Source organism: Plectropomus leopardus, chromosome 2, assembly GCF_026936395.1.
Source record: "Plectropomus leopardus strain MGB_pleo_1.0 chromosome 2, ASM2693639v1, whole genome shotgun sequence".
Taxonomy (NCBI): domain Eukaryota; kingdom Metazoa; phylum Chordata; class Actinopteri; order Perciformes; family Serranidae; genus Plectropomus; species Plectropomus leopardus.
In genome coordinates this window covers 20,605,864-20,631,440 of record NC_142177.1, presented here as the reverse complement: position 1 = coordinate 20,631,440, position 25,577 = coordinate 20,605,864, and the positions used below count along the sequence as shown (strand labels likewise).

The following is a 25,577-nucleotide window of genomic DNA, read 5'->3' as shown; positions in this document are numbered from 1 at the left end:
TAAATGTATTTTATCCCCTTTCAGACTGTCAACCTACACCATGGACCTGTACACTAAGTAAGCTGGACAGTGATTGTTTTTGTCCTTGTTTGACTAATTGCCCAATCCTTGAAGAGCACCTGATTTTTCAAAATCACCAACACATAGTGTCTTGACACAGTGCTGTGCCCCCCAGTTTTTATTTAGCTTGGTATGTCCATTAAGGACATTTAAGTAATTTTGTCAGCTGAGGGCAAAGGTGAATTTTAATCAGTTATCTTTTGTCACTTCTGTGTCAATTCATGGTGGGAAATGTCTTTAATCTCATCAAAATGTTTCCTTTTCGGATACTTTAATTATTTTATGGGGGGTGGGGTACATGTTATAAATATCAAGGGGGACACCTGTGTTGTTAGTAACGTCCTGAAAATCATTCATGTCCTCACCTTACAAGATGTTAAAATGATATAGTACACTTTAAATCTAAGGTAAAAGGCACTTTGTATAAAGGATTTATAATGTTGTCAATCATGTTTAATATATCACTAATAAATGCTTTATTATAGATAAGAACTGACTGACAGCATTTGTTGGGTTGCCGGGTTATATAAAAGCCCTTTGGCTGGTGTTTGCCCTTCATTTTCAGGAATAATGCAGTTAAATATGTTAGTAATACAATTATAAACAGTTGTGACATTTTCATATGCTAATGAGCCATCTGCAGCCATTAATGATAACATAAATATTTTAGATTTAAAAATATATATATTAAAAGCTTGTTTATCTGTTTTGTTTTAAACTGTGGCAGAATGTAGACCTCATACCTGTCAAAAATGTCCTCCCACCTGTCAGTTGGAAATATGCATTGAAGCCTGTGCGGTGCAGATGGGAATGAAATGCAAAGGGCTTCAGTTTGCAGGTTTGAGTCACCACATTGTGAGTCAACAGCCTGTTCCCTCCTGAACTGAGAACAGCTAAGGTGACAGACAACAAACCAAGTCGCACAGACTGTTAAAAACACAGTGAAGCACTCAGATGACAGTATCTGTCAGGAAATAACGCTCAGTCCCCGTCACTGTAATGCTTTGAAAAGCTTTTCTTCATGATACGAATTCAAATATTCTATTTTCCATGCAAGTAACACATGACTCCCATCACATAGGCACAGGTATACAAGCATAATTCTTCTAAACACAAAAATTAAGAACTTTTGCATGCCTTTCCTACAATATTGTAGGATTATTACGATCACAGATTATTAAGTATGTGGTCTTGATTCTGGACAGGCATATTTCACATTCAGTATTCGGTACAGCTTGCACAATGGGAAGTTTTATACTCGTTCAAGGCTTCTGTCACTGACATTCTTGCTTTCACATTCATCTTTAATTGTCAGCCTCAGCTCTGCCAACAGAGACGAAGAGGTGGAGTGAACAACAGGAGCAACAAGGACATGGCGATACACCTGTTTGCAACAAAAGAGGGCGGTGCAAAGGACAAGTTGCCTTACAAAGGATAATGGATTGTGTACATTGGCAGCAACCACGTCATATCTGAGCCATTTACCCATCAGGCCTCTGACTTCACACAAAGTCTCTGCTCCGTGTGTGTGAATAAGCAGCATGTCAGCTAGACATTATCCTTTACAACCTTTGCTGAAATTTGCCACATCTCCTTAACAGTAAGGTGAAAGTAATGTAGGGTAAAATTGTGTGTTTCCATGGTGGCGGTGGTGGGGGGGCATTTTCACTGTTAGATCTATTTTTAGCTTTGGTGACATAGATATGACTGTTATGAGGCAGACCTACAGATATGATGATGATGATTATGACGATGTCCGTAAAAGGGTGGTCATCTTAAAGCAGCAGTGTGTAGGATTTAGTGGCATTAGCAGTTAGGATCTCAAAATGCAACCAGCTGAAACTTGTCCAATGCACCAAGCAAATTTTCCCAGCTAGAATTCCTTCTGTCTTAATTGTTCAGGAAGTTTTTACCAGGAGATGAATTATCTGCATACATCTTCTCCTCTCCCAAACAAATGGTCTGGTGTTTAAAATCATAAAATCATAAAAAAAAACATCAGTTATAAAAGTGGTGTTCATTTTTGGAGATTATCTTGCTGAACAAAACTTGTAAGTGTCACATTTATTTGCAGAACTTATTCTCTGCTATGATCAAAAAGCCAATGGAACAATCTTGTTGGCGTTTGTCGAGGGAACCAGGGTGACGCTAACCTGTGCGTTGGCCTACAGAAAAACGGCATTCCTGGAGCACGCTATTATCCACAGAGGTCTCTTCTTCTCCAAAACAAACCAACCTGGTGATTTAAAGCAGAATAAACATCGGATTAAGCAGTTTAACCTAAAAAAAAAGTGTTTTTTCCAATCCTCCTGTCACACAATGTGAAAATGTGCATGAAGCATAAAAAGCTCTTTTCGGGGTGTATAATTGTGTTAAATAACCGGACCTACTGGCCCAAACTGTGTAGTAGAGATTGATGGCAGCCGAGTGCAGCAAAGTGTGCCCAGGCAGGTAACTTCCGCCGGCAGAGTGACCGAAATCCAGATTAGCGCCACGCTAGCTTGAATGGCAGTCTGAAAAATGTTTATCTTGTGGCTCTTTTAGACCTTCCAAATGTTACCGAACCGTATGGTTTAAATATTGATAGTGAGAGAAATTGTTTTGTGGGGGTTTTGATGGTCACAAAAAAAAGATGTTTCCTGATGTATGGCTATGGGGAAAAGTCTTTCTGGGCCAGTGTGCATTACATGACTGACTCAAACAGTCTAATTCCCATTTTAGCAACTATGTAAAATTTGCATCAACACCTGGCACACTTCCTGGGGGCTTGCCATGGATATATTAATTAGATAAGGATACAACTGTTGAGGTGTGGCCCCATTTAGTCCCATGAGAGCTGCTCAGTGATGCATAAAGCAAAAAATGCTATTTCCGCAATATGAAAGCACCCAGATCTTCCACATTACCAACTCCATAGGGCACACACACCAGACTTTCGGCAGCCAAGTGTGCCGGGGCGGGTAACTTCCACCGGCAGAGCTTAAATGGCAATCATACAAGGTAATCTTGTGGCATATGCTTTAATCTTGGGGCTCTTTTGGACTTTACAAATGTTACTGAATGGATTAAATCTCGCTATTAAAAGAAGTCATTTCACATGGGTTTTGATGCTCATAAAATTGTATCCACTGATTTACAAACGTCTCTTTCCCATTGTAGGCTAAGTCAATGGAAAAAAGTCTTTCTGGACCCCTTGTGTCATGTGACGGACTCGGATGGTGTAATTTTACTTTTGGCCACTGTTTTTTGCAATTTGCATTAAAGCCTGGCACACCTCCCATGTTGATATAACTGGCTGCTTCTAAGGTAACAAAACATGACAATTTTTTATTTTCAGGTAATTATAAATAAAAACATGCTCGGCCATGATTTAATATATTATCATCCATTTCTTCAAATATAGTCCCCTAAATGGTACACAGTGAACCTTTAATTTGAATCACATAAATAGTGTTATTGTGTGTGTGTGTGTGTGTGTGTGTGTGTGTGTGCGTGCGTGCGTGCGTGCGTGTGTGTGTGCGTGCGTGTGTGTGTTTGTATGAGGGCGGGGGGAAGGACGGGTAGCTGACAATATGAGGAGGCTCACGTGACTATCGTTTAAATTCCTGTTCCCCTGCAGCGCAATTTGTCAGAGTACGAATGGTGTCTGCCTGCCTCGCTGCTCGTACGCACGTCTGCTCATTTTTGGGGGCACAGAAGCTACAAAAAGGACTTGACCGCTTGAAAACCTTCAAGCGTCGCTCAGCTCTCTCTTCATCATGTTATTATTACAGTTTTGAGCTCGCTCGCGTCCTTTGTTTTTCCTGCTGAAGCGTCTGAGTTGACTGGTACCGGGAGGAGGACGAGAAGGAGGAGGAGGACTCGGTTCTTCTACGAGAGGAAAAAAAACGAGCAGAAAAAGGCGAAGAATGCAACACTGGACTCCTGCTCGTGTGTTATTTCTGCACTGGTAGAGAGTTTTTTTAAGCTGCAGGTATATAACACATTGAAGCTTTCTTTCTCTTCAATAAACGGCCACTACAAAAAGAAAAGACGAAAGCGCTGCAACGTTACAAGTCATCACCTCAAACACCCAAGACAGTCCTCGACTCACTGGGCATCACCCTCAAACCCGAGGAACGATGTCTTCTACGAAATTCAAGAAGGATAAAGAGATCATAGCGGACTATGAGACCCAAGTGAAAGGTGCGGTGTGAATGTGATGTGTGTGTCCGCTCTGTGTGCATTGTCTCTGCAGAGGCTGACCAAGAGCCTCCGTGTTTGTGCTTTTCTCTTTATCCATGCTGTTTTGCAAAACACATCTATAGCTGTAATGTTAAAGCAGAGAACATGGACTTTACCCTCAGATGACAGGCAAACCCTGACAGTCAATCCAATGACATGAGCATCAGAGTGAGAGGTGTGAACCCTTGTTTTATTTTTTCTCTCTCTCTCCCCTGTGCCAAGGTTTCTTTAATTAATCCAACAACAGCTAGGGGTATTTCTCTGTCATGAGTTTTGATGTGTCATAATGTGGTTTGCAGAGGGGATTGCGGGGTAAAATGATCCCTGTGTTGAAATCCGTGCAGGATGGAGTACAGGCTGTATTATTGCACCTCATTCTTTCACATTTTGGTTCCTGTATTTGGCTTACTGTGGCTAGATACGTTGATCAAATGCTTGGGAACAGATGTAATGCATTTCATACATATTCAGTGTCTTGTGATGGCTTGTGATGTCAGGGTGGCTCCAGCTTTAATCCACAGAGCTGATCACACAACGCTCATGCTCTGCCTTTGATTCATTGTCAGCAATTGGCTGTTGTCTCTTGACTGCTTTCACCTGGCAACATGGATCAAACACTCTGTGGCGTAATGTCATCATTGACTTCTTCTCTACACTATACAGCCCCTTCACCCGTGGCAAGGTTTTACTTACCGAGTATTTCAAATCCTAATTATCTCAAATCTGAGATCAAAGACAGGTGTTTAGCAACATGATCTGGGTCTAAAAACTCACCATGTGAGTTGTGTTAGGCATGGAGTCAACTTGACTGTGTTACGGAGTCACAACTGTGGAGCCAGTTAAATATATAAAATATATAAGCATTATAAAAATAGAGTTGTTTCATTGCAAATACCTGTGTTGGAAATGCCTTTGTTACTGTCTAAAATGCTGGATCGAATACCGGCGAATGTGTGAGTCCATGCACTGATTTGACCTTTAAAGTAGTGTCACACCCAGATATAATGGCAGTTTTCCCAGAAACCAATCCATCTGTGCCACTCTAAAACAGTAGCTTTCACAGAAAGATGCTGCTGTTTTAGATTGTTGAAAAAGAATTGATTTCTGGTAAATCACAGGACATTAGCTGTAAGCAAAATGCCAGCAATTTAGCGATATTTTTTCACTGGATAAAAGAAAGTTCTTTGGCATTTGTTCTCCCTATGTCCTTGTTCATGCTTTAAAAAGGCTTTAACCTGAGCCATGCCTAAAATGATAGCAACCAGTGCACATCAATACAGGGTTAGAAGGACACAGCTATTAAATTCAAAATGGCCAGTACACAAGTTCAAGTATTGGAACTGTTATTGAGAAGGAAATAATGTTAGATAATCTATAATATATTCCAAGACCATGCAAACAGTAACCCAAGAAATACAGGTCACCCAAATAAACAATCTTAAGATGCATTAAGTGACAGTTAATTCTGCAGTGCGGTGTAAAAATGAAAGGGGAATTCTGCACATACAAGCAGAGTAGACTGGTTATGAGCAGACATTTCCCTAAGTGGAGTGGGGGCTCAGTTTCAAGGCCTTGGACCCATTACTGGCACTCTCACTCTCAGTGGTTTCACTAATGTTATGCCTCAGGGGCTTCAGCTGATCATCCCCTGAGTCATATACTCGTAGAGTTTTTCTTATAACAATATCTGAAACATCTCAGATACTGCCTAAAATGCTGGGTTGGGTTATGGATCAAATCCTGGTAGTGAAGTGAATCATTTCACGGGTTGTGATCCTCAAAAAAAAATCTATCTACCAATTTACAGACATTTCTTTCCCAATGTGAGTCCATGGGAAAAAGTCTTTTTGGGCTCAATGGCGTCACATGACGGACCTGGATGGTGTAATTCCACTTTTGGACACTGTGAATTAACTAAAGTGTGCAAAGGCACGGCGCTGTTCCAAGGGGCTTGCTCTAAAACACAGCAGGTCGTGCTGAGCAGCCACTGGCAACTACCGTTTTAGAGCAGCAAACTGATTCCCAGTAAATTGTGTAACGTTAGCCGTGAGCAGAATGCCAGAAATTTGGCAACATTTTACACAGGAAAGTCCCACCAGTAAAAAGGTAATGTGTACAGTCTGCAAGGATTTGGTTTTAAGGAGTTCGCAATGGTGTAACCAGTTTCCACATCAACAATGTTATAAAGCCATACAACAATTATAGCAATTATTTTATATCCATACAGGATTAGTAGCACACAGCTGTAATTTTTTTGTTTTTTATTGAACGCCACTTGGATCAGTATCAGCTGCATCAGCCAGCTACGTATGTAAGTCAGGAATTGGGATTGGGTGGAAAAAAATGGTATTGGAACATCATTAAGTGCGAGTCCCGACCTCTGGATGCTCAGAGTGTGAGCAGTTGAATTTGTAGGATTGATCCTTCTTAGTTTGAACAGTGGTTGGTCTAGTTCGTAGCTGCTAGACTTTCTGTGCCTCTGCATCCTCAGTTTTGTCTTATGGCATGTGCTGGGCATTCAGAAAATTGCATGTCTTCTTTACCATATGAAAGCCTGTCTTATTTTGCTGCTTACCACCCCAGGCAATTTTTTGGTAATTCAGGCATCAATTATTCATCTTGGATTCAACTGTGTCATGGCAGAATCACTCTTGTTTCGTAGAGCCAGGCCCTCTGCTGCCTCTTTGCATTAGATGGGGCCCTTGAACTGTGTGAGGACGATGTTAATGTTAATTTATGGAGAACGCTGCTTGTTTCTCATTCACAGCTGGTGTGTTGCATTGCCTCCAGACACGGACGGCTCTGCTCCCGACATCCTCCACACAACAACAATGGCAATGTTGTGAATCAAAGCGGGCAGTGAGTGAAATGTAATGAAATTCAGATTGGAAATTGCACCTGTCTTCATCTGAGTTATTGCTTTATGGTTAATGTGTACATGGCAGAAGGGGCCAAATCATCAGTGTGTCATTGATTGGGTCATAAGATCGCGGGGTTGCCTGCTTTATTATGTATGTGAGCTAATAAAAAAATTCTTGGTTCCTGCTGTAGTTTAACAGCAAAGAAGAAACGTGGTCATTGCATTCGATGTGGTGAGATACTGGGTTTCCCCAAATGTAGTGGCTGCAGGTGTGAAAGCACATTTTTATACAGGAAAGAATTCCTCTGTTGCAGTGTAACAAACCACTCTGCTAAAGTCTTAAGCTACGGCCATTAATTAATTCTCGGCGACCCTCAAGGCTGGCAGCCAAAGCCGAGGTCTCTGAAGGACCTTGGGAAATGGTGTTCACTTTATTCAAGCTGTTCAGCTGGCAGATCCTGTATTAGCATGTCAATAGAGAGGCTTCGTACGCTGAACAGACAGCAGCTGACTGAGGAGCCTGAACTATATTTTGTAGCTCGCCACCGTGCAGTTGCTGGACTGCAGCTCGGCCTTCTCCTGTTTGCCAGTTTAATTGGCAGCTTGTAAGGTGCTGCTCTCAGGGCCCAACCATCAGCAGCTATTTGACATTTACACGCCAGGTTCTGAGACTGAAATATGGCTTCAGTATAAACTCATACTTCCACATTAGTGGGACGAGGACAAACTGAACCTTTAGTCTTTATTACAGAGAAAACTGGATGCTTTTACAGGGTTCGTACAGCTAAAGGAAACTTAGATTTAAGAGTTTTTTTTAATGCCACAAATTTAAGACCAATACATTTTTTGCAGGGCTGGGAATGAAATGCAACCATGAATCTTCATGAGTTCTTTTTTGGATCAACAGCAGTTTTAGGAGTTTGAATCACGGGGTAGATAATTGATCTTCGATTCAGTCAGAGCTTATCAGATTGATGGATGAGAGGAGCAGCTGCTGACCAGGCAAGTGAATGCAAACTTTTAAACCCAGCTGTGCAGTTAGCAGTTCAGTTTCACTCTCACTTTGCCTGACATTCTGCTGCTCCGTTTGTGCCCAAAGTATGCTACGTGCAATATTGTGATGCAATCTGTAACCGAGCAGAATATATTCCAATAGCTCTCCTGATGAACGGTTCAGCTCCAACAATATAAAATCAATACGTGGCAGCAGATATTTGATCGTGGTGGGCTGCCATAAATAAATTAATGTATTGAAAACCCTGAATTGGGTAAGGGAAAATTTTGCCTAAAATGTTTATTGGTATGTGAAAAATGACTTTTTTTGGAAAAACCTACATTTGTCTGCAAGTTTTCTTGTTGATTTTGGGTTTCTCACTCTGCATGTGGGATTCCACTGCCCTGAATCTCGTTGTAAGTTTGAAATTTTTTTTTGCATTAAATACCCGTGTATGTATTACTTTGCACCGGTTTCAGCCATGATGTGGAAATCTTGGCAAAAAGCCAGTTTTCATTGAATTTTCACTTTGCTGTGTCATCCAGGGAACAGTGACTGCTAGCGAACAGACAGTGGATCCTCTGGTCTGAGCATCATGGAAACAAAATATGTGCTTTGTGGGTCCTGATCTGCATAATGTTAATGTGAAGGACAGTATTTAAATTATTTAAGAAAAATATATGTTACCAATAACTTTGAGATTTTACAATATAACATCAGAAAACAATTCATAAAATCCTTTCCCAATGTCTTAAATCTTTAAGACATTTGAAAGTTCGAGTTACTCCCATTAGCACACATATTAAAACCAATTATGCCCTGTTTTAGATAAATGAATTCAATGCCTTTTAAGATTTTTTTAAGGATCTTCAGAAAACCCTGCTTTAAAAGTTTGGTGATACAACGTTAACCAGCTGGCCTGACGGAGAAAGAGAGGGTGATAGAGGTTGAGAGAGTTGGTGATGATACCTTACATGAACAGGACAAAGCTTTGAAACCAAATCTGAGCACTTCAATGATACAAGTAAATGTCAAGACATGAGCGCACCCAGGCAAGCCTCCATTGTTTTCAGCACAGCTCAGTTTTATTAAATTGGTCTTGTGTTTACATCTTTCTGCTGTGCTGTACTTTGACTCGAGGGACAGCAGGTTGCCTGCTCTGTTGGCTGTGTTCCCTGAATCCCCTCTGCAAAGGATTTCTGATTCATTGTACTTGGAGTGCAGCACAGTCTTATCCCACTCTCATTCTCTGGCACACTGGATCCTTAGTAATCGTATTTTTTCCTGCAGTATTTAGGAGATAAAAGTCTGTGATCAGTGCTTTAACTTGTTGGCTTAGTTTGATGGTAGCCGTTTCCTAGATGTGCCCATTGTTTTACTCAGACACGACCCCGACAGTCACTACCCACACTGACATTCATACACCCACGCTCAAAGACAGGCATACAGATAGACAAACACACAAATAAATCAGTTGTGTACAAGAGGAGGCACCGTTTTGATTTTAATGGAAATTACACAAGACGTCATTTGTTTTTCCTTGTTTTGCCTTCAGGCTACAAATAACTGCTCTGATCAGAGAAACTGATGGAGGCAACTGCTCCAGGAAGTTTTTCAGTGTCCTCCAGACGTAGTCCATCCATGCCAACAACACACATGCACGTACAAATACACACACACACCTGAGGTGATACTAAGCAGGAGGAAGCAGATTTTTCACATCTCTGGGTTCAGGTTTATTTTTTGTTGCTGGTCTCATCTGCTTCCTCTCTGCCAGACTGAATGCAAGCAGATTTCACCTCCAAAGTAGAGCCAATAAAAAACCCAAAGTAATTTGATCAACATACATTTCTGAGGACTGCATGCATGAAGACTTTTTTCTTAATTTCTGTAGAATGCAAACTTAAGTGTCTTGTATGCAAATTAAAAGCATGTGTGCCATGACAGTAAAAAGTATGTGAATACGCTCAACTTTTTATATGAAATTATTAGTAATATCATGTTATATTTTTCACAGTGTATAATAGCAACCTGTTCTCACTCCATATACATCAAATACCAATCCTTGGTCAGTTGCCCTCAGCGTTTGAGACTGACGCAGCAAGGCAGCCTCTCGTGTCTGTGTGAGATGCACCGGCCTGTATTATTATTATTATTATTATGAGATCCTCAGAGAAATTGATGTTGTATAAAGACACAGAAAGTCCCTGTTGGGAGAAGGTTGGAATGGGTCAAACAAACATAGGACTTTTACCCAGAAGACCACTGTTTGTGTCCCATTGAAAACCAGAAGTTAAGGCTATTTAACTACATAACCTCACCTTACTACATAGTCATGTAACAAATTATGCTCTTTTTTTCCTAAATCTAACCCCAAGTTTGATTTCATGTAAGAAGTGGAAACTTTATGTTTCCTGTGAATAGATAGGTTTATTTTGAAGACACTGTATGCATGTAACAAGCGGAAATTGACACGTCTATACCTGGAGCGTTATAGTGTGACATGCAGGTCCACTGACCAAGCGTCAGTATCTGTAAGAGTTGTCAGTCATCAGCTTGCAGTGTTTATATTGTGTGGTGCGACCACAAACTGCACTTCTTTTCATTTACATGAAAATACGACTATAGTTGATCTGTTGTGATAAAATGATCCTCTTAATGACCTGAAAAGGTGTTGTCAGTTTGCCTGAATGCTGATGAGAATTATGTGGGACACTAGATGTGTCTCTGTTTGCTGTTGCTTCAGGCGACAGACAGCTCTGTTGAGAGAGATACATGCTGAAATCAGTTCATGGTTCTTTTGTTTATTTGTCTGAAATACCTACAACTGTGTCATCTCAGGTTTTATTACTGGCACTGAATGTGTTGATCAGTTGATGCTGGGAATGTGTCTCATGATCAGAGCTGGTAACCATCATGGTGTGATTTGGTTATTTATCCATTAACATCCTGCTGGGCAGCGTGAAGCTGGCTGTGTACAAACTGACATGTTGGGAGAAAAATGGTCGCACTGACTCACCGGCAGCTTGTTTGGCAACCTGCTGCTGACTGAGAGAACATTTGCACAGAAAAAAAAAGAACTACTAGCTATTTAGACGGAATAATTTTTAGTGGGACAGCTTGTTTATTCTGCAGTCCAATAAATTTTGGGTTTGATTCAGGGTTGGTTTGTTTGTGTGTTGTGGCAGTCAAACAAACAGGCAGCTCAAGTTACTCTGTCACTGACTCAGTGTGACATTTCTGGAAGTACTCTTCACTTTTGTGTCGATAGTTACATGAGAAATTGATACCACTCTTATGTATGTTCACTCTCATGTTTGTTTGTAGTATGAAGCTACCTCCAACAGCCAGTTATCCTAGCTTAGCACAAAGACTGGAAACAGGAGGAAACAACGAGTCTGGGCCTGGTCTACCAGCATCTTTTAATTAATCAACACATTATATCACATTTGATAACATTTATGCAAATGTTATCTGCAATATCTGCAAACTATTTCTTGCACGCTATTTTCCCTGTTTCCAGTATATATGCTAAGCTTAGTTAGTCAAAATGTCATAATATTTACACCCACACAATGTGGGATTCTAACTTCTAATTTAAAATATTGATGTCCAGTGCCAGCTGGGTCAGTTCAGGCAACCTGTCTGTTTGAGAACTCGCAAGGTTTCTGATATGACTGTTCATACTGAGGTTGCATTGCAAAAAAAATCCAACCTGCATCTGATTTAGGACCGCATATGAAAGTTTTTCCTTCATGTGACTCAGATCTTTTTTTTCCTATAACAGTACAAACAGCACAATCAAATAAAATCTAATCTTTTCAATTCTGATTTGAGCCACTTTCATATGGGGTCCTCTGTGAGCCATGGACTCTCCACTCATTGTGTCCATCAAAGTAGCGCAATATGTTTTTCAAGTGTGACAAAGATGAGAAGAGATCACCTGTGGCTGTAACCATTTAAAATCTAATGCATTTATGCCGTACTGGGCTATCATAATGCCCTCTGCCATCATAAATCATATAGTTTTGCATCAGAGTTTGAATTTGCTGACTCCGCTCTGGTCTCTGTAAACTCAGTACGATGGATGCAGCTGCCACTTGATAAATTGAGAGTTTGTTCTGGCCGTTTCACGAGGATCCTTGAGATAATCAGCCTTTCATGAAAAGGAGTCTGCCGGGCGTATTATCCTTTGACACAGTCTCAGAATAGGTTTTATTTTTGGTTTGTGTGCTGGCATTGATGAAGTTGACAAAGGGTCATTTAAACAGAAAAACAGTTAAATTTGCTTGGTTATTTGGTGCCAGCCAGTGACATGATTTCACTTCTTGTTTCATTCAGTCATGTATGCTGAAAGAATTTTAATCAGCACTGTCTGGAGAAGTGTAGCTGTCAACACCCTGATTGTATTATGAGTCAAGAATTGCACCGCTGTTTGCTGGTGGACTAAAACCTTGTTACAGAGCTGTTACACTTAAATTTAATTCGAACAAGAGTGACTGGTCTGACATACCAAACATGCATTAAATGTTATGGATGGATGAGTGAATGATTTGATGCTTTTTTTGCAAGCCATTTTTGCTCCGCCAAAATAGCAAAAGTAAGAAGGGAGTTTCAGTCTAAATTGAAATGAGCTGTGACAATGCACATAGAACGTGCCATCATAGATTGACACTAATGGCAAGAAAAACACTACAAGCTCAGGTTCTAGGTGATAAGGATGTCAACTCTGAGAATGAGAGCGTTTCGTTTCTGGTAAATGGTGTCAGTGAGCTCTGCGTACATTCAGAAAGAAAACCTTTGACATGAGTTAAATGGATTCCGAAGCCGTCACAATGTAAAACTGTTACTGAGTGTACAGGGATTTAACAAAAGCCCTAATTGAATTTTTTGTCAAGTCAACTCAAACCATCTTTATTTATATAGCACATTTCATACAGTGTAAGCTCAACGTGCTTCACACACAACAAGTACGTATGCACAAAATAGAATAAGAAGATTGTATCTGTAAAACCTTCACTGAGAGTTAACGACAGAAAAGTCGGACAATGCAACAGAGGCGAGTGACTGGCAGTTGCCTCCATTATTTCCCAGCACATATTTTTTTACCCCCATAGAAAATCCAACTGGGGAAAAAAGAGCAAATGTTACTGTTAGAAAACTGAGAAATAAAAAATGACAGGAAATTATGACATTATGGCTTTATTACCCAACAAGTATTCATCGGTGAGATGAAGCAATAGATGATAGAAGAAAAAAAAAGGATTAAAAAAAGAACTTCCTGCTAAGAGACGGTAACCTTAGAAACACAGGAAACAGGGCAGTTGGGCAAAAATAACTTTCCAGTGAGAGCTTGAAAAAGTGACTATTTGACTAATTAATTAAGTTCTTATAGTGCAGGCTTGGGACCTGCTAAATTAACTTTATTATGTACCCGTGAAGCACAGGTCCCACTGTAGACTTTAGATAATTAACGAGTGTACCAATTTGCAGCTCACAAATCCATCTCACCCACCACTGAAAATAGAGGCATATATGGCACAGGGTCAGTATTATTAGGAGCACAGAACTGTGGCATGTTGTTATCACTGCTTTAACACTAAAGATGCTAACTTTTATGAAAAATATTTTTGGTCATATTTGCTGAAACTACACAGTTCTGAAGTGCATGAGACAGATGATCTGTGATAAGCAATCATGTCCCTCCTTGTCTTCGTCTTATGGCATTTGCTAGACAAAAACAACCAGTCAGAGCCGAGGAGTCTCTCACACAGCTGTCAGTCATGACAGTCCCTGCACATAAACTGTGGTCAAAATGTCAAACTAGGCAGCCCTTATCAAATATGAATCAAGATTATCATCTCAAATATGTTAAGAAACATATTTTGGTGTACTGTTTAGCTGTAAAATAAGGCAAAAAATTAAGAAAAGTTTGTGACCCAGCCGCCATGTTGGATACAGTCAACTGACGTACCAAGCACTGCCCACAGACCATTTCACAGCTAAACACTACACTAAAATATGTTTCTGAAAACATTCGGTGAGAAAAAGGCAAAGCAGTAACATAATATTGATTTATGATTGATCAGCGCTGTGTAGTTTAGAGACTCTTTGTGGTTGTTTTTGTTAATTTGCTGTAAGGCCCGCAGAAGCACTATAAGAGAATAGAGTTAGCAGAGGAGTACGATGTTTTCTATTCACATAGAAAAGCTGCCAATCGACACCATAAAGAATCTATGTATTGTGTATGCGTAGATTTGTTTCTAGAATACAGTTTACTGTAATTGCTGTATACAGTGTTTCTAGAATATGTACAGAAATAACTGAACTTCAACCTGAAACCTGTGTTTGGCTCCCTAATTTGGTTGTGACTCATCAGAGGATATACTGCTCTCTCTGTCTTTTTTCAGCTGAGCTCTTTCAGTTTCACCCCCTGAGCCAGTGAAGAGTTGTCCTGTTGATCTTTGTTCAGAGCAGCACACTCTACTTTTTATAATTGCTAAATGTTTCCTGATAAATAAAGCCATCAAACTTCGAGTGTATTCTAAGTACCCTATGCATGGGGAGTATTACATTTTAATGTGATGCAATCAGGAGGAAATGGTAAAAAAAGTTTGACTGCTTTTATTGGCTTCACAAATGTATACCATGCCTCAGCACATACGTGCATCCGCATTCAATGCTGCCACCTGTCCAAATCCATCAGACTCCACCTCTCCTCCAATAAGCTGCTCCCTGGGGACTGGTGCACGCCCATGTTGCCATGGAGACACCTCTCAGTCTGGTCCTACAGAGCTGGATCCTGGATACAGCAGTGATGGACAGCTAGACTGTGAAAGGGCGTGTTTCCAGTAGTAGCTTATATGCTTGGACTTCCCCGAAGCACGTAATGTGCTGACGTGTTGATGATACGAGCACCAGAGAGGGAATCATTGACAGCCAGCGATGATGAAATCTGAGATGATTTTTCTCTCCTTGCACTGTGAGAGCAACAATTGATTGTTAATGTTTATTTTATTGTCATCAAGAGTTGAATGTTTTCCTCTAAAGCAGTGCGGTTTGAAGTTTATTACAGTTTGGGAGGCTTAAATGAGCTGTTTATCATCAAGCCTATTATCCTAAATTGTTTTAGATGACAAGAGGCAGTTGCCTTAATAGCTTTCATTTTCAGTACAAGTTAGTGAAAATATTGTGCAAGAGAACTGAGCTCTAGTTTGACAGAACAACCAGCGGGAAATCCGATAAAGCAACAGATAATTAGGAGGGATGGTTAAGACTGTGGGACGACCCGGAGACTGACAGCTGACATCATGCCGTAGGACGCTCCATCGGCTCACCTCTGCTCTGCCATTGATTGGTCTCAGCTCCTGTTGTCTTATCTTTGAGTACACGTGCTGCAGCCACCTGGGCTAATGAGGGAACAGGCCAGATAGAGACAGACGGAGAAGAACCTGCAGTGACATCAGGAGCATGCCCTCATGAATCCAAAATTGCATTAATCATTAGGGGATTTAAAAAAAGGAACAGAGAAGTGGGGGATTAGTTCAGCGACTGGAACTTGTATTATGAGGCTCAGTGCGAGGGACAGGGAGAGTGAATTAAGGTCTGGATAAGGGTTGCGTTTGTCTGTGTGTCTGTTTTTCATGTGAATTTGGCTCTGCAGTGTAGAGCCCAGATACTGCAGAGCTGAGTTGGGGATTAGGTTAGTGAAATTTGGCTCAGAGTGGCTTTTGTCTGGTGTGTGTATGTGTGTGTGTGTGTGTCTAAACATAGTATGTGATGTCTTACCGCATGCTGATGTGAACGCCCAAGGACGTTATTTTCAAAGTGTTTAATACCTTCTGAGGCTGGTTATGATTTATAATTTATACATATTACGCAGAGACATGTTGGTCTTTCCTCTACACTCACTGCGCCAATATCCAAAAACACCAAGTGGAATCTGTTCTTATTGATTCATTGAAACACTTACATTTATGCTAAGCATGGCTGTGATAACCTGTGGAGAAGCTATCGTCGAACCCCAGTAAAAGCGAGATCATATTTTAGCCTCATTACCCTGCAGTGACATGATGCATCTCTCTCTGGCAGCCTGCTGCCCTGTGCAGCCTGGCTTTCCCTGCTGCCCTCAGGACACGCTGCAGAAAATCCCCCTCGTTCACTGCACTCCAGTTTTATCTCAACTTCATTGCGTCAAGACGTCACATGGTCCTCTGAAACGGCAAACTTGCAGTAAAATGCTGCACCAGTGCATCACCACTGGTGTCCTGAATTGCCCTCCGGAGCAGGCGCAAATTTCTTTTTTATTAGATAATAAGTAATGTCTTGTTCTCAGCCCATAAATGTGTCCGTAGTACATCATAGGCTATTTAAGTGCTGAGGAAATGTCAAAAGTCCTTTTTAGTGTGGATCAGTTTTACATCTGTTAGGGAAGCTGTTGACGGTGTTCTGCACTGAGCTGCATTTTGCCTGAGGGAGGCAAAAAAAACATGACTACAGATATTTTAAGTTCTGCTGAACAGAGGAACTTCGTCGGAAATGTTTTGAGCAACAAATACTCACCCCATTTAGCTTGTAAAATGCTAACTGAGCTTGTCTAACGCCTGTCTAGTCTTTCTAACACTCAAAGTGCTTTAATGTCCCAGAGTCACTTTCACCCATAAATTCAAAGCAGAGGTTACCATACACATAGCCACTACAAATTGTTTGTCATTTTTAAAAGCTGTATTCAGCTCGAATGGATTTTAAGAGTCCATAGAGAACTTCAAACCACACCTGCAGCAACACTATCCATTTCTCTGTTGTCCATCTTTATCTCCCAAACACTCATGCTGTTGACAATTTATGACACACTGCCTTGCCGTACTTTCAGACCCAAACGTTCATTAGCCTTTTTTTGGTGGATTCATCCTATAAAAGCAGAGTTCTCATACATTCAAAGTGCAAACCTCTGCACATGTCTGCCAGCGAGCTCAACATGGGTGTGCATGAGAATGGAGATGGATGGATGCTGTCATGGATTTTTTTTCATCTGCCTCTGTGAACCAAACTGTCTCAGGAGGGGTCTGTTTAGTTCACAGAGGATTTTTGGTGGAGTGCAACTCCGGTAGATAGTTTTAAGTTCAGTCAACCTTTGCTAGAAAACATCACATACTTTGCTGCAACACAGCTGCAGATACAGGGTTTTGTCTGTTAGGGTCAAAGGTCAAGGATCTTCAACATCCTCCTATTGTTTTCAGAGGGTTTCCTGTGCTGCGAGGAGACAAGTGTGCACACTGCGCTTTAAATTCCTGTCCTTAAACAGTGTAAGGGAAATTATAGAGTGGGGCAGGTGTCCAGTGGAAGGGTTAGGGCTCCTATAATGATGAAGTATAGACTCAGGGTCAGTTTTGTAAATTGTCTGTCTTGAAAACTGTCTGCTCGCATAATATGTCACACACAGCAGGGTTGATGTCATAATGAAGCTAGTAATGTGTGGAGCCGCAGTAATTAAGCAGCATGCAGAACATTAAAACATGACTTTTGACCTCAGACAGATAACCAGACACACTGGAGATCCAGAACTGCTGAAACATCTATGCATATGCATGCCTTTTTCTCTTTCCCAACATTACTTTCAACTTAATGAGTTGTTGTTCTTAACAGGCTGTGTTTTGATACATATGGACCAAATCCCAGTTGTCTGCAGACAACTCTGTTTCAAAAGAAAAAAAAAGCTTTTGATTCCAGTAGATCTGAGAATTGCTCCATCATTAGTTTAGTGTTACAGAAAGCCTCTGATTAGAATTGTTATTGGATTAATGAAGCTTGTGGGATTCATCTTGCTTTTGCTACAAATTATTGGGAGGTGTGGAGGGAGATGTAGTGGGCTTTATTATTATAGTCAATATATCAAACAGCTCAGAGGCTGCTTTTAGTAATGTGAGAGAAACATACAAAAACAAGTTTTGCATAACACAAAGAGGCTATTTTTATTAAATTTAATGGAACTAGTAGTAAAAGGTCCGCGCTGAGCTGAGTTACACAAGCAGACATCTAATTTTACTTCAGTATCATAAGATCCTCCAATTATAGGCTGTTATCAAGCTTGAAAGGATAAAATTATCCTTTAGACAAATAATTTTGGCCTTTGTATGCATGATCCCACTAGAGTTTGACCATTTTTCAGCTGCTTCAGTCTCATCCCCCTTCCTCCATCAGCCTTTTTTGTCTGAAGATAACCCCCACCTCCCTTATCCAAAAAAAGAGAGAAAGGAAATAAGCAGATGGCTTCATCTCTAAATAGAACAACAGAGGCAACACACAGTAGGTCTGCCACTGATAGTAGCTGCATGCTTAATAATCAAGCAACAGCATTAAAGGTTTAACTTGCTTACTTTTAATAAGAGGAATTGTGTGTTGGTGTGGTTTTCCCCAAAATCGCACCTGCACTGGGAGTATCTGCTTTTCCCAGAATCCAGTATTTAAAAACATTGTTTGAAATTAACGGCTAACTGCTTCCAATGAGCCCATTCTTTAATACACTGACTGCTTTTGTCTTGAACAGTGGGTTTGTTTATAGTTTAATAGTTAAAATGGCTCCTGAAAATCCTTTTCAGTCCATAAGCTGTGGCATTTATTCATTTTCCTGAACATTTCGTATTTAATTATAGTAAGAGACCTATTTGAAACACAACGCTTCGGCTTTAGCCCCTTTCACACATGCAGTGTATCCCTGAAATGTTTAGGAATGAGGACTGCAAATTGCAAGCACTTTCCTTTATACATTTTTGGTAAACTTAATGGCCAGTTAATGGTTATTTGGAAAAAAACAAAAACATAAAATTATTATCTTGAGCAAAAAAGGTGCAGACAGAAACGGTCCTGAATGTAGTGCATGTTTGAATAGTGAAAATCAATAGCGGTGCCTGAAAGGCTTTTCCAGTAATTTTCTGCGAGCTATGTGTGAAGGAGGCTTCTGCCTAATGGCAGCTATTTTAGATATAAAGTCAGTTTTTGAAACCAAGAAAACCAGAGCAGCTAAGTTGAAAGTAGGGCATCCATGTTTAGCACATTTACACTGACATCTGTGGGTTTACAGTGTTATATATGTTAGAAAGGCAGCGAGAGGATTGTTGGGTATAGCTCAAGATACAAAGGTTATGCATGATACAGATATGAGGAGGAGAGGAGGAGAGAGGTCTCTAATATTAGACATGAATCTTTTGAACTGTCTAAATAGACTTAATTTGTTGGTGATTTGAACCAGTGATCGTCCTTGGAAGCAGTAAAGGCTCAGTGAGTGTTTTATCCACAAATGCTGGTCTTTTTATTTCTTCACTTGATCACAAATCAGAGCAGAGACAATTACAGGAAACATTTCTCTATGTAAGGAGTGAAATGACAGTACACAGGACCTACGTATGTTGGTGGTGTCGAAGAAAAATAAACAATCATCTTCACTTTTCCTGCAGGCCTACATTCACATTCTCCTCACAGATTTGAAGGAACCACAGAGGGGTCCCTCACTTTGTATAAACCGCAGCCGATGAAGCCACTCAAAGAGCTGGGAATACTTAGGGAATAATTCTTCAATTGCTCATGGTTTCTGAGAGGGAAGGGCACACTACTGGTGTGCGTGACCTATTTTTCCAAACTCATCTGTCAAACGCAGAGCTGCATCTGGTAGTTCAGAGTTCCCTTTTCATGAAAGACTGTTTTCAAAAGTCCTCCCTGTCACTCATGCACATCGGTGTCACATTTTCCTGGGGCTTTTCTCTCTGGTTGCCTGCTTTGGCACCATTTTTCTCTTTTAAAGAAAACAAATATAGAACAGAAAAAAACCCCATTGCAAACAGGGAACACATATAGCTGCATGTTTGGTGTCTCTCCCTGAGCTCTAGTTCAGGGCTCCCACTAAAAACTGAGCTTTAAGCCCTCAGAGCTGTGAGGAAGAGGGAGGCCCCTGGATGAAGGGGAGGGCTGGGACAATGGTTAACCACAGAGCGAAGCATGCCGCTCGAGGCTGAGGCCAGGCGGCACGACATCACAGGGAGAGAAAAAAGGCTCGCCCCCACAACATCACTGTTTCAGTTCAAATGGCAAGCTTCCCCAGCAGTGAGGGAGCCTGCATATATCCATGAGGAGGGCTTGGCTGACCAAATTACACCCTCAGCAGCATGAAAACACAGTCTGTGTCACTGCAGTGGTTTCACCATTCAGTCAGCAGTTCATCTGCTTGGCTGAGTGTCACTGCCATGGCTCAGATATGTATAAAACCCATCCTTAATCCTTTATTTTTTGAGGTTATAACATGCAGTGACCCATGTTGTAACTGGAGGATGTTACAACATAGAGGGACTTACATTGAGGAAGTTCATTTTTTTGTTTTCTGCTTCACTTGCATTATCACGCAGACTTTTTAAAGACCGAAATAAACACAAAAGAACCATTGAATAAAAAGCTTGAATAATTCCCTCTCTGGCCAAAAATAATTGAAAAACTCTGCACAGTACATAATGTGATAGATAGTGCATTTCTGTTATAATTTATTGCTTTAAATTAAACATTTTCTGAAGAAAGCTAAGATAAACAAAGTTTTGTTTTGTCATCATTTGAGAATTCTCAAAAATCACGAAAAAAACCACCAAAACTACATGGGACCTGTGATTAAACCATTTTTAGTGGTACTGTAATCGAATTCTTTAAAAAAAAAATTACAACTAGACTTGACACAGGAACTGAGCTGAGGCAAATCGTTTTTTTGTTTTTTTTAAATTTTTTTATGTGACAATAAAGCATCGTTAAATGATCAAACAATGTCTTGGTTTCTAATAAAAGATGCTCATTAGTTCAGGAGGTTTCCTTCCTCCTGAGAAGTGACACCACTCATCCTGTTTCCTGTAGCTTTTCCCATCAGGTTGTGTTTCTGTTCTGCAAAATAGGCCTTTCTCTGTTCCTGAGCAGAGGCATCACTGCTGCTGATGACAGCACTACAAAGAGGAATCAGGTTTCTCTCCTGGGTTCCCACTGGCATGAAGGATCAGTAGTCTGCCTGGCAGCATCAGGTTCCTCTTAAGGAGAGATGTTACTCAGCTACTCGCTCAGAGCGGGGGAGTGCATTAGCTTCTCATTAAATCAGTTTGATCTCACAATGTGCGTCCACAGTGTAGACACCTATGAGAGGTCATGCACACACGGGTCACCTTACAGCTTGGCACAGGGCCTCACTGATCATTCCCACTCTCAGTCAGAGGCTTTGTGTTGCTGCTGGTCTGAAGGAGTGGAATGAAATGGTTCAGAATAACAGCATTTAATGGTTGTTTATTGCAAATCGCTGTTAGGTACAAACCTCCTATCTCCAAAATTGCTATTTTTCAGGAATTAGAAAAAATTAAGCCTTTTTAAAAGGATCAAAATAGAGATAGGAGGTTTAGTCACAGGCTTAAAAAACCTAAAAAAAAACAAATTTAATTGGTTGAGAAATGATAAAATCCAGTGATAGACGTAAGGAGACCAATAGAATTAATTTATGGGAAAAAAAGCAGTGAAAATGTGGTGATACAAGGTTTGTGCCTGACAATGACGATATGTGTTATAGAATAGGATTAAAGATGAATGATTTTCCCTGTTTGGCTTGTGTTAAAGTTTGTCTTTGATAATGTGATGTTTAGTATTTAGTGCTACGATGCTTCTCAGATAATGTAGTTAGTTAGTACTCACTAAAGGGACTGCAAATGGTCCCATCTGGTAGCTTGATCAAAATGAGTCCTAAACAATATCCTAAAGAAGCTACAAATAGTATTTCAGTTAATTAGTACTGTGTACTGTGTAATCTTCAGGTAGCATTTCACTGAAGACTGGCATTTGCTACAGATGTCATTACACAGTACTTTATTACATGCCGAGTCACTGTCAGATTTTGAGGGGAAACCTGCCTCAACTGCCTCTCAGTGTTAGAAAGTACTCCTGGAGTGTTTTCTTCATATTTCTGTTACTTGTAGTGGCTGATAGTCACTCTGTTCTTCAGTCAAAGTCAAACACCTGCACAGTCTCACTGCTGGAAAGATGCTCCTTTCATAAAAAGGGCTGTCTATGCAGTGGAAAGAGGCAAATACTTGTGAAATTGTTGCTATTTGATCAGAGAAAGCAGAGGAAACGGGCTGTGGCATGTGTTTTTGCTCAAGAGGTGGAAAACCTGTAACTCCAAGAGTTTACTGACCCTAACTTGACCGATAAACACTCCTGCTGGTTGGTGACATAATGCGAGTTTGGCCGTTCTGACACAGGAAACAATAAGGCAGTTGACTGTTAACAAACAATTTTGAATTACAGCAAAACAGTGCACTAAATTAAGTTTCTAAAAACATTTTAGGCTAAAATAGGCAACCTTGGTTCATATTTGATCATCCCTGCTTAGTTTGATTTGTTGCCGACCAGTAAAACTAAAGAAGGAGAAGAGGAGCGTCTCTGTCTCTCAATCTGCTTCTATATTCTTTGTGTCTGTGGTGGTGGGCATACAAAAATATGGAAGCACAACCTGTACTTCAAACAACAGCCCTCGAGCCAACGAAAATCCACCAGATGACACGTTTCTGCCATCCAGAAATATTGAGCAAAGCTGGGAGATGAGTAGGGAGAGCTGGGTGCTGGCCAAATGGAGGGAAGTTTACCAAAATTCATTTACACATACTACCCACATTGTTATGATACAAAGCTGGTTAAAAATTAGTTCTCTGTTAGTTTTAATACAGAAACAAAAAATTGAACAGGTGGAGGATTAACACCTGAGCAAAAAGGGCAAGTAATAAATTAATCCACCTGATAATAATGATTGATATCATAATGACAGGTTGTTTTTGACCAGGGCATGTTCTGCGATGTTGTGACAGCAGTATAAACAGTTGACTCATACCATTTCTGTTTGGTCTTTTGATGGACAGAGATCCGTAACCAGCTGGTGGAGCAGTTCAAATGCTTGGAGCAACAGTCTGAGTCTCGTATCCAGCTGCTTCAGGACCTGCAGGAGTTCTTTCGCCGCAAAGCAGAGATTGAACTGGAATACTCTCGCAGCTTAGAGAAACTGGCCGAGAGGTTCTCCTCGAAGATCCGTAGCTCCAGGGAGCACCAACAGTTCAAGTGAGTTTCTCTCCCTGCCATGAACGCATTCTCTGCTGAATCTGCTGCATGTACAGTTTTTGTTAGTCGTAGAGGTCGTGTGCGAAGGCATTGGTTTGGTTACATACCTTTTATCTATGCTATCCAAATGAATGGTAGTCTAATGCAAACATAAAAAATGCTGACCTAATTTTCATCCACTCCTGTGTTTGCATACTCACTTAAACAATTCAACCTTTACTGCTGTGTGAGATATTTAATATTTGATTAATGTTAAATTAAAGCACATTTTTAGGCAAAATAATATAGTGTTTTTCAGTCCTGAGTGATGCCTGCAGGCTTACTCTCAAAATAAAGTCCACAAATGACTCATTGCTGCTCGTTAATCTTACATCTATTAGGACACTATAATAACTAAATGCAACTCAGCAGCATATCAACATTTTCATCACATCTGAAGTTACACAACGGGACTCAAGAAGACAGAGATTTAAGTGAGTAAATATAACTGAAATGGTAAAAATGATGGGAACAAAAATTGGATTTAAAAGACGTGACCCCATACAGCCCCCTTTTTTGTGTGTTATTATAAGGCGGCAGCATTTTCGTATTTACTTTACTTGATGTTGTTCTCTTTAACTCAACTGACTCTTTTTCAGCTTAATTTTTGCAAAGCTTCGTCTCTTTACTTTCAACATGAACCCGGACCGCAGGGATCTGTCAGTGACTTCATGTAACTATTTATTATCTGACTTTAGACCCCGCCCTGCTGCTAATCACAGTGCATTGCTTGATCACAGTGCACAAGTATACAACAAAATACTCCAACATGATTATGTGCTGTAAGGGAATATGTATGATTACGGTCAAGTTCTTTATGACTTTCTCAAAGGTCAGCTGGTTCTGGCTCGATGACGAGGATGCAGTTCATTAAAGGAGTTAAAGACTGTCGAAGGCTGGACATAACAAATCCAAAGCACTCACGGTGCTGTAATCTAGCACTTAGCTTTATAGACGGCTTTGAATGAAGCTTTATGCTTCATTATGTTTTAAATTGCATCTATTATGTATAAATATGGCAGACTCTCGACAAGCTCTGCATTAGACAGAAACCTGTGGAGATGGTGATTAAATTAAAAACCATGTAATTTATTCAAAATAGTGACTTACTAGTGAAAATAGTAAGACACCATGCAGTGTTATTGGTACTTTGTTGGCAAGGTGGACCTTTGTAGTTGGAGAGCTTACAGCAAAAAAAAAAATGTGTCACTGAAAATGTTCAATAATTACTTTTTATAGATTTAAATGTTTTTTAGTGTGCTTTAGTTATCCACAGTAAACTGCATTAACAATGCAATGGTGCAATGTAAAGTGTTTTGTAAAGACAAGTAAAGTAATTGGGGATGTACAAAGTCAAAAAGCATGGATAGATCTTAAGAGTAAAGGAAACAGTAAATAAGGAAGCCTATTGAATGTCATCAGATCAAAATCAGCTCACCCGTAGCCTTGACCCATTTAGATTTGCAGCTCTGGAGACATTGCAATCTACGCTGGTGAAAAAAAGAGGGATCATCTGCACAGAAACTACCACTTACACATTGGTACATGACTCACGCAGGGCATGAAATTAAGTGCTGCCGCTCCCAGAATCCACCACCTCAGGCGAGCAGGCGAGCTTAGTTCAGTCTGGAAATGGGACTCGTACCCAGCTGTGATCTGGCAGCAGATATCAGACATGAATCTACACCATCATATATGTAGTCTAACCACAGATCTTATTCTTGCAAATGGAAACTGCAGGACTGCATTCCTGACATTTTCATATTTTGAATCTTGAAATGTGTAACATGTAGAGGTCTGTTTAACTCTTAAATGCTCACTGATCTGCAGGATGATCGTGTTATTACTAGCCTCTTCAAATGAAAACAAAACACAGATGTTCACAAGTCCCCTGCTCAAGTGTGAAAAGACTTGGTTTTTGTACTATTGCAGAAAAAAAACATTAAATACATGTCAATACTACTTAGTGCGATACATTTATTTGTGCAGAAATGCAAACTGCTGCATGTGCATATACATTACTGCAACATTAAACACAGAATGGGTAAATTTTAGACACAAAATGGGCTCATATTTTGACAATTTGGACAATTTAAGAAGGGCTTCCCTTGGGTGGTTATCCAATATCCATAGCCTAGGAAAGCTGACATTGTTGCTCTGCCCACCTTTATGAAATGTTACCATTTATTTATGAGAAGCCAGTTCACTGTATTGAATGGTTTCCATATTAAGAGAAGTGAGTTTAGTTATGATGATTATGAACTGTCAGTTTTACATGCCAAC

At 40.3% G+C, this 25,577-nt stretch overlaps 1 protein-coding gene across 2 annotated transcripts in view; it reads left to right on the top strand.

Moving 5' to 3' along the window:
• Positions 1 to 3,685: 3,685 nt before the first annotated feature.
• Positions 3,686 to 25,577, top strand: part of srgap3 (SLIT-ROBO Rho GTPase activating protein 3) — a 75,446-nt gene continuing 53,554 nt past the window's right edge. For both annotated transcript variants that reach the window (XM_042504357.2, XM_042504350.2), the window contains exons 1-2: positions 3,686 to 4,245; positions 23,060 to 23,255. In XM_042504357.2, the coding sequence (XP_042360291.1) occupies positions 4,182 to 4,245; positions 23,060 to 23,255 (260 nt within the window). In that variant the 5' untranslated portion in view covers positions 3,686 to 4,181. The remainder of the gene's footprint in view (positions 4,246 to 23,059; positions 23,256 to 25,577) is intronic.